We start from the raw sequence: 10260 nt of genomic DNA on the forward strand, positions 1-10260 counted from the left end.
ATTAACCCTGTTATATTCTGCCTAGCTACTGATTAATATCTAGAACTTGTAATGTTAGTATATGATAGTGATTTCCATGTGTAAATATTGTTGATTTTATGTTAACACCGGACATTGCGGTTTGATTTCATGTGAAGTTAAATGTTGATCTTTCAAGGATGCCTGGGATGAGAACTAGGACCAGAATATAGTCAGTTATCTCTAGTGGAGGTGCCAATTACAAGTCTCAAAATATGTTGGTCGTGTCTTCTGCAGTAAAAACTACCGATATTGGTAAATTTTGCCTGGTTCCATATACTTATTCTCTTTGCTCTGTTGTTTAACTTATCTTCTACATGTTGTGTGTGCATGTACATGTGCATGTGCATACTTATATATATATATATATATATATATTTCTCTCTCTCTCTTTCTCTATCTCTATCTATCTATCTATCTTATATATACACATAAACACACTCTAAAAAATCAAACAGCTGTTGCCTCGAAGTTTGTTCTTGAATGGACAAAAGCTATGAAAGTAAATCGAGACAGAAAAGCAGGCCGATATCACGATGACACATAATTCTTAATTTTGTCGAAGGAAATCGCTTCCAATATTAGAAAAAAAAATTAGAAGATTTAACCAAATAAATATGCAAAATTCCATCAAGGTTATTCCGGCAGTCACACCCCTTCACCGGTGCCGCCCTCGAGCTTCTGCTTTTCTCGAACCATCTCTTCATGCCAGGTACAGGTAAAGTTCTCTGGGATCTTGCAGGCACCAGAAGGTGAGGTAAACACCAACCCGTGCCAGCGCCTCCCCGCCGACGTAAAAATTCTCCTCTAACCCGCAGAGCCGGCGACGTGTGCGAGGGTACCTGTGCGTGAGTGAGTGGTGCGCGTGTGCCGCTGTGAGTTTTAGACACGGGAGTGAGCCATTTTGTGTTGGAAAAAGCGGTAGAGCTGAATCGAGGGTTGTTTTTTTTTCCTAGATGGGGGGATGGCGTAGTTGAACCACACGCCTGGTCCGCGGAGACTTTAACCTCTGAAGCAGTGACAATTTAATTAATTAATTAGAGCAATTAATACAGTGAGTAGTAAACACAAAACAAAAACAACAACAAAGATGGTCGGATCACGTCTAAATGTCCATCTCTACCGCGATTCCTTCAACACCCCCTGGGGTTTTCGTCTCCAGGGTGGGAAGGATTTGAACCAACCTCTAATTGTCCAAAGGGTAAGTCGTTATATTTTTTTTTTATCTTCTTCTCCTCGGTTCTGTATACCTACCTGTGTCTTCACTGCCAACAAGAGTGCTGTTACCTTTTATAGGGACAGTGCAGGTGAAAGAGAGATGTGTTAAGGGAGAGAGGGGGGTGTCTTCCTTCCGAGTTTACCTGTGTAAACACCAGCGCGTGTGTTGAATCGTTTTGTTTATTTTTATCCTCGTCCCCCCATCCCCCCGAAATTTAACCACCACCAGTCACAAGGTTTCTAAAAGTTCGCTACCCCTTCTCACAGTAGTGGCGTCATCCTTTAGTGAAAGTCACTTTTTTTTTTTCGTCAAGAGTCACACTGTCGCCACTTACAACAACTTTTCGGATTGTGTAAATTTTTTTTTTCGCCTTAAGTATATTTTTTTTTGTTTGTTTACAAACAAATAAACAGGTAGGGTGAGTGCATCTTGATCAACAAGGTCAACATTTTAGACGTGTGCTTTTATTAAAACGCTGCTTTTGCAACAAGCAAAAACTTCAATATTTCTTTTACGAAACAAATTTTAATTTATTTTTATTTTTTTAAACAAACTTAACATATTTTAAAATCTGTGTTGATAAATTTTAGAAATGCATTCTGTTGATCAAAAAAGACAGCTGAAGTGTAATTAAAACTTTATATTCAGTCTGAAAATAAGATAAAAAAGGTTATTAAAATTTCAACCTTTCAACAAATCTCTTTCATCTTTAATTAACATTCCGGTTTATGACTACTCACCTTCGCCACAGGTAAAAAAAGCAAGAACTTATAAACTGCTAATTAAATTTATCGAAACCCCCTCCTGTGCTGGTTTACTTACCTTTAACTTCTGCTTTCACTAACGCCAGACTGATCTAGATGCTAGCTTGTTGCCATAGTAACTAACACACGTTCTTAACCACGCTCTACTTAAAACCTCTGCCGTCATCGTTCACTGTTGGGATTACCCGATGCTCAAAATAAGTCCGACCTTTAACCTTTAAGAAATATGGGCTTCTGTATAAGCACATATACCCTCTCCTGGAAGCATTTTTTTTTAATTTACAAGAAATGCATGCACGTGAAGATAATACTCACACGGAGAATCAACTAGACGAGTACTGCAAGAGAAAAAAAAATCGAAGATTGTAGGTGGTTTTTCCTTCAGGTGCGAAACCAAGGAAACAAAGCATGGCTTTATCGGGATGACCTTTCGACGCGAATTCCTCTGGAAATGCATCGCAGAGCTCAATGACGCGGGCACGTGATTTATCTGTCGTGCGGCGTGCCAGGATGGAGGGATCAAATCCAGTTGAGGAGAAACAGAAATATTGCTTGCTCTTAGGTCAGCTAACGTATGGAAGGTACCCCTTTCCAAGAAGAAATTAAGTAGAGTTCGTGTTTCTTTTGAAACACTGAATATATTGAAAGTGTGTCGTCAGATTTATGTGAAGCACAAACTAGCTTTCAGACATTTTCTTCCGGGGTAGAACGGGCACTTTAAACTTCCGGGTAGGGGGGGGGGGTGCGGAGAGGACGGTGGTTAATTCTGTTACAGGAAACCCCTTCCAACACTAAAACGAAGATGGTTAGATTAAGAAGTAAGAGAAAGACAACCAACCTATGTAGTGTCACCGTCAGATTTGCGCCATTTTTCCATGGTAGATATTTTTTCTATATAAATTATATATATATATATATATATATATATATATATATATATATATATATATATATATATATATATATATATATATATATATTGTCCGATGGGCGATGGACTTGTTACAGTTCCCGAGGGAGTGGTTTGGGTAATTAACTCAATCACTTCCCGAAGACATGCCCGAAAGGCACTCTGTTCTAGTCCATTTCGTCGACTTAAGTGGGAAAGCCATTAAAATGGGTAGACTTAGACCAGTACTTCAGACTCAAGCCAAATCTAAACAATCACGTCATTTACCATTTTAGCATGACGTTCCTATTTCTAGCTTTTTATTTGACGTTTAAAAAATAAATAAAAACGTTATTAGAAATCAATAACCATGTTCTAGGGGGGGGGGGCATCCATATATGACGTCACGCTTTTTTGGACGATTATTACCTCCCCCCTCCCCTCCGACACACGTCGTCACAAAAAGCCAGACCCCCCTAAAATGACGTCACACCTCAGCCTACAACCCCCATCAAAATTGCAGTTGACTTTTTTTTAAACAGCTATATTTTTCCAAAATCTTGTCTGAACTCTGTCAAAATAGAGTATTTTAATCAATCAGTTTTCTAAAGCGCAAAATAACGTCTAAAATTAGTTTTCTAACATTGCTTTTTAATAATGCAAAAGTGTGACGTCACACCATCTGAACCTCCCCCCTCCCCCTCATCACACACCGTCACAAAATTACGGACCCCCCCCCCCCCTCACCCCTACCAGTGTGGCGTCATTTATGGACGACCCCTTACCTGATTTTGACATGTACAATGAGATATAGTCTCTAAGTTATGGAACCATATATTATGTGTATTTCCTTATTAAACACACACAAAAATTATTCAGTAGGCCTGCAATATATCGCATATTAAAATCCTCTTAATAATAAAATTAAATATGTCTTTTCAAACTAATTTAATGCACCATGAATTAATTTCCATTAAAAAATTTTACTGTAAAAACTTCTATACAACGGCGTCCTACTGGCATACAAGTCTTTATCGTTCAGACAATCAGAACGCTGACAGATAGCTCTGTTTTCATGACAGATTGTCCCAATTAAATTATCCAATTTTCTGCTCACCACGCAATTTCCTGCACTCAACCCGGACTCACCTGAGCACCTGAGTTCTTCTATGCTGGCATTATGTCTTGTTGCTATGACAACCGCGTCTACATAGGTGCTCACCTTCACAAAACCTTCCCGTTGCTCTTTAGCCTAGATCTTCGTAGTACCATCGGAATTATTTCAGTCTCCCGAAACTCTTTAGCCTAGATCTTAGAAGTATCATTGGAATATCTACAGTCTCCCTGAACTATTTAGCCTAGATCTTCGTAGTACCATCGGAATATCTTCAATCTTCCTAAACTATTTAGCCTAGATCTTCGTAGTACCATCGGAATAACTACAGTCTTCCTAAACTATTTAGCCTAGATCTTTGGATTGCCATCGGAATATCTTATCTCCCTATACTCTTTAGCCTGGATCCTAGATATTACATTAACATTGAAACAGCATCAGTCTTCATAAACAACTTTGCCTAGATCAGTTTCACTCCGGTATCTCTTTCCCCCATTCACCCCACTCGAACAAAATTCTTAAAAATGTAGAAAATATATTTTTAACAAATGCAATACCTCCCCCCTAAGTGCCCCTCTTCAGGAGTAAATTGTATGAAAGAAACGCTGGCCTAGATTTTAGAGTAAAGTCGGAACACCCTCCGTTTCTAATGCCACCTTAACCTAGATTGTTCAGTAATATTAGAACATCTTTAACCTTTCTTACCTATTTAGCCTAGATAATGTTGTAATCCCATCCTTAGAATCCGTCTTTAATATCTACTTAACCTAGATATTACAGTAACAGTAACCCTAGCACAGTCAGTCTTCCCTATCGGCTTAGTCTAAATATTTTTCAAACAGCCGTCTTGGATAATAAATCACCTTAATGTGCTCTGTAGCAGACACGTTTTATCTATGTCCGTGATGTTCCTCATTGTTAGAATAGGTGTGTGTACGACCTATAATCGTATTTCGGCGTTACCTGTGTGTGAGTTGCATTAAACGCACCGTTAGGCACCTTATCGTTTTCGTAGCTGATGCGGGAAACGATAGCGAATGTGCTACGGTATATCTAGACAATCTGTGCGTCTAATAATTAAAGATCGTATTTTAAGCACTTAGCTTAATTTGGGTTTCATTGAAGACTTCAGATTCGTATACCATCCAGATTTTTGGGTTTGCTTTAACGTTTTAGCTTCGAAAAGTTCCCAGATAAATCCTAATCTTTTTGGAAGATTTCAGCATCGAATAGCATCCAGATAAAACTGGATTTTCATTGAAAATTCCAGCCTCGTAATGCACCGAGATAGTGGTCTAGCGGTAGAGAGCTGGACTGCTAACCCGTAAGTCTCGAGTTCGAATCCGGGTTGAAGTCAGTAGACCGTCCCTGAGTCCACCCAACTCTGATGGGTACCTAACTCACGTTAGGGAAAGTAAAGGCGGCTAGGCATAGTGCTGAGCACACTATCTCTTCATATGCCGAGGTCACAGTAACAAGTGAACTCTACTTCACTTGCCCCATAGACCCTCAGGTTTGAAAGGGATACTTTACTTTAATGCACCGAGATAAATTTGGGTTTTATTGACGATTTCAGCCTTGCACAGCACAAGGAAATTCCGGCTTTTCTTGGTGATTTCAGCTTCGTATAGCACCCAGCGAAATCTGGGTTTTCTCGAAAAGGTTTTATCCTTGAACACATTGTAAATCATAGTAGACCCATTTTAATTAATATAACATGCAGAAAATTAATTAAACCAATTAACCCCCCCCCCCCAAAAAAAAACTAAAAAAAAAACCAAACTACAAAAAACAATCAACCGGGAGTGATCTCCCCTAAACTTTCTCGAATATTCTAATATAACACTACGGGGGATGGCAACTCGGGATATAGACTTCTAGACATGATTTTTAATCCATTTTAAATACTCACATTTTTTAACATCTAATATATAAAGCTCAGTTCTGTAACGTGTGGCAAAAAAGTTTGTCGTTGACACTTCTATGGATTTAAGTGTTAGATTTTTTATCGTGCTCATAGTCTAAATTTACGAGTCAAAAAATTACCATTGAAAGTCTTTAAAAACAATTTTCATTCTATTTACTTAGAAGAATAATTTTCAATTATGAACGCGACATAAAATTTTTAAAAAGTGTATCGACGTTTATAAAATTTCTAAAATTGTGTCGGAAATGTATTGACTGCACAGTTTCTTCCCTTTAATAAAAAAACTTCTTAAGAAGAAAGAATTTACATTTTATTACTTTGTTTTTGGTGTTAAGAAAAAAAAATAATTACATAATTAGCGGGGATTGATTAAGTGCAATGTCGTTAGGTATTTTTAACACTGCCTTTTATTTATTCTATACACTGAACATACTGTTCAATATTTTTTTTTAAATCAATAACATTTAATAAGCCAGGTCCTACAAATCCTATATGTTTATTTCTTTCCATTTACGGATAAGCTTGGAGTATTATCATTTTTGTTCACTAAATTGAAACAGGCGCGTCCGCCGGCGCCCTTGCACGGTTCGATTTGGCACCCTGGGCTATCATGTGAGCGCTATGCTGCATAGTTTTGTTTTTAACAGTGCGATAGACTATGGGTAAGAAAGGTTACTATAGTCTTTAAGTGAATCAAATCCGGGCGTCCTCCGGCACCCCGACAGGGTGCTATTTGGCGCCCCGGGCCTTCCGGTGTACGCTATGGTATATACGTTCGCGTGAGTTCAAAAGACTATGAATAAGTTATGTACTATAGTCGTTTACTAAGTTCAATCAGGCGGTGACGTCATGGTGCGTCCTCTGGCGCCCAGACAGGGTGCTATTTGGGGTCCCGGGCCTCCCGTGTTCGGTTTCGCGCCTACGTTCATTAAAGTGAGTGCAAAAGACTATGAATAAGTTGGGGTACTATAGTCGTTTATTAAGCTGAAACAGGCGATTCCGCCCCGGGCTAGACTCTGAGCACTGTGCGTTTATGTTCGCGTTAGTGTTTTCTTTGTGTTTAGGTTGGGTTTGCGTTAGTGGTTGCGTTTTGATTTGGTTCGTTTTTGTTCTTTCTTTTTTCGTTTTCGTTTGTGTTTTATTTTCTTTGCGTTTGTGTTTGTATTTGTGTTTGTGGTTGGTTTTGCGTTTGTATTTGGTTTGTTTTCGTTTGTTTTTTCGTTTGTGTTTTTTTCTTTGGGTTTGTGGTTGGTTTTGCATTTGGATTTGGTTTGTTTTCGTTTGCTTTTTCGTTTGTTTTTTTCTTTGTGTTCGTATTGGTGTTTGTGGTTGTGGTTGGGTTAGTTGTTAGGTTTTTGTTTTCGTTTGTATTTGTAATTGTGTTAGCGTTATGTTTGCGTTTTGTTGTTTTGGTTTTGGTTTGGGTGTGCAATGCCGGGTTTATGATGATTACTAAACACACAGGTAATGGTCTTTAACAGAAAGGTTTTTCACAGAAGCCAGAGCAGGGCCTGGCCGGGACGGCTAGTACAATATAATCTCGTAGAAAAAAGAAATGCACACCAAGTGAACGCTAAATAAAGATGTGCATAATAGTGCGCAATATTATTAGTACTTTATAAACTTACATACGTTTTTTGAGAAATCGGAAATAGCGTAAATAAGTACTTCCGGTCGACGGAAATTACTCAAAATTTGAAAGAAGGTAGAGAATTAGATCTTTTACTTACATATCAAATTTCATTTAACTATCTGAAATAGTACTCAAGTTATAGGCTTTTGAAAAATTCAAAGTAGAAAAAGTACCACTTCCGGTTATCGGAATGCGCTCAAAAGTTGATACGGATCTACGATTTTGATAAAATACTTATATATGAAATTTCATCAACCTAGCTGTAACGGTACTCAAGTTATCGTGTTTACACACGGACACACACACATACACACACACACACAGACACACAGACATACGGACAAGATTGCAACATTATGTTTTTCCGTATCAGTGAGATGTAAAACGTCGAGATTTGCAAAAATCTCGATTTTTTTTGCACGATTACAAGACTTTCTCTATACTTCGTATATACGAGAAAGTAAAAAGAAACAAACAATATCAGACGCTTAAGTTGCCCATAAAGTTAACAGATGTTTATACTTCTCTCTATTCTCTATTCTCTATCAATTTATCTCTGTGCATTAGAGTCTAAAGCTGCAGCTCAAGCATCACATCTAACATTTATATCTTTACATCCTTAGCTTGTACATGCTTTATACTAAACCGATTAAAATAATCTCTATCTTTTTAAAAAAAATTCTCACCACGGTTCTACCTGTATTTCCTAATTTTTCCGGAGCTTCACAAGACAAAGAAATCCGTCTGACTGATAATTAATTTAATGGAGTAGAGAGATGTGATAAGAACAACAAGCAGTAAAAAAAGAATTAACTTTGATGTTAGCACACACAAGCGATGATAGGCCTACATTTTACAAAAGAAAATTATCAAAAAAGCCAGCTGTTTCTTATTAAAGAATTTCCGTACATATTTTTAAAATACATATTTAACTATATCATGTAGATTATTACTATCAGGGGATAAAATTGGTATATCGCTAATTTATTGCATTATATTTTTGCTGCACATTTCTAATTCTATGAAATTCTTTAATTAGAAAAAAAACACCTGTATCTTAATGAATTTTTTGACATCGTCATATTTTTTTCCGTCATTGCCTGGGACACAAGGGGAAAATTTTTGAGTTTAGGCTAGGTTAGCCTGGGGTCTCTCCTGGGACATAGGCCGTTGACATGAACTTTTCAGGCACCTCTGTTCTTGCTAGTCTCTACAACTGTCCCCAGGTGCATCCAATCTTCTTGGTGTCTTCTTACAGGTCACGTCTCCTTGGTCCGCCACTTTCCTTATGCCCTTTAGATTCTATGTGAGGGCCTGTCTTGTTATACTGGATACCCTTAGTGTGTGGCCAATCTATATTTATCTTTTTTCTTAATGGTCTCTTCGTCTATTTTAAATAAAAGAGAGGAGTATAATTTCGGAGAAATTATATATTATTTTTAGAATAAAAATAAAGAGCTATTTAACGTTGAAAGGTTTAATATTTAAAGTCGCAATTAGCAGCTAAAATAATTCCTTGTGTATAAAAAAAAACGTAAACGTTTAAAAAAAGACTCGACTCACTCTAAACTCAAGAGACTGAGACACCTACATCTTGGCTCAACATGGGACCTGCTATAACCCCCCCCCCCCCCCCCAGACACTATCCCTCTCTACTGGAAAAACTCCTAGGCGGGCCAGTGTAACAGGATATAAAAACAAATTAACCATATACAAAATAATTATGCAACGCTCGAGCTAAATGTGATTGGCTGTACTGTGCTCACAGATTTAATGAACTAACAGGTTTGACGATTTTCAGTCTAAAAGCGGGTGTTCTTTTGAAAATTAGATACATTGAATTTAAATTTTTTAAATAACCACTTATGAAAAGTAATTTATTTTTTCGAATAATTCAACTAAGATAAAATCTGTTTTAGAGTTGATTAGCTTTTAGTGATACGGACTTTAGGCAATTTATTATTGGTCAGTCGGCGTTTGTGTATTTTCCACTTGGACAGTTAGTTTTCGTTTAGTATACAACGCCATGGATTCTAAGGCAAAGGGACACATACTTGCTCAACATTAGTGCGTCGTTTCCATCGATAGCTTCTTCCACACTACATATACTTGTACTTATGTACGTACACAAGTATTTCAACCATTTCAAACACTCGCCCTCAAAATCTACCACAAGTTCTGTGTTGTGATTGCACTCCAGTAAAAATAATTCACCCCACAGTTATTAACTGATTCGCTCCACTTTTTTTCTCACCTCCCCCCCCCCTTTCTATCTCATCCACTTTCAGCCCCCCCCCCTTCCCACCCACTTTCAGCCCTCACCCTCCCATCCTCTCTGTGCACTCACCCCTCTCCTCTGCTCCCATCAACCACATGGTATTTTGGACGACCTTGCCAAGTGAAGGTCGGACAAAAGATAGAAAATTTACCTGTGATCAGCAGGTATTCTTAGTGCCAGGAATAGCCTAGTCTTTCTCTGATAACTCAGGCACTCAGGTGTGTTCCAGTGTTTCGTGTTTTAAACAATAAAAAGTTTTTCTTTTGGCTACCTCATCATCTACCTCATCATATACCTCATTCAAAGCTGCATCAAATACCGCACCATATACCGCATCATATACCTCACCATCAACCTCATCATCTACCTCATCGTATACCTCATCGTATACCTCATCGTATACCTCATCCAATATCGC

The 10260-nt window shown here is 37.9% G+C and overlaps 1 protein-coding gene and 1 long non-coding RNA gene across 7 annotated transcripts in view; one reads left to right on the forward strand and one right to left on the reverse strand.

Annotated features, from left to right (window-relative positions):
• Positions 1-876: 876 nt before the first annotated feature.
• LOC131939276 (LIM domain-binding protein 3) overlaps positions 877-10260 on the forward strand; it is a 51661-nt gene continuing 42277 nt past the window's right edge. For all 6 annotated transcript variants that reach the window (XM_059297484.1, XM_059297487.1, XM_059297488.1 and 3 more), the window contains exon 1: positions 877-1219. In XM_059297484.1, the coding sequence (XP_059153467.1) occupies positions 1109-1219 (111 nt within the window). In that variant the 5' untranslated portion in view covers positions 877-1108. The remainder of the gene's footprint in view (positions 1220-10260) is intronic.
• LOC131939277 (uncharacterized) lies at positions 1801-2386 on the reverse strand. The gene is made up of 3 exons (XR_009386398.1): positions 2317-2386; positions 2060-2216; positions 1801-1886 (listed from the first exon to the last, which is right to left on the reverse strand). It is a non-coding gene; the product is annotated as an uncharacterized LOC131939277 (long non-coding RNA).

The sequence above is a fragment of the Physella acuta genome, unplaced genomic scaffold (genome assembly GCF_028476545.2).
Source record: "Physella acuta isolate Inbredline_101_S28 unplaced genomic scaffold, ASM2847654v3 ptg000272l, whole genome shotgun sequence".
Lineage (NCBI taxonomy): Eukaryota > Metazoa > Mollusca > Gastropoda > Physidae > Physella > Physella acuta.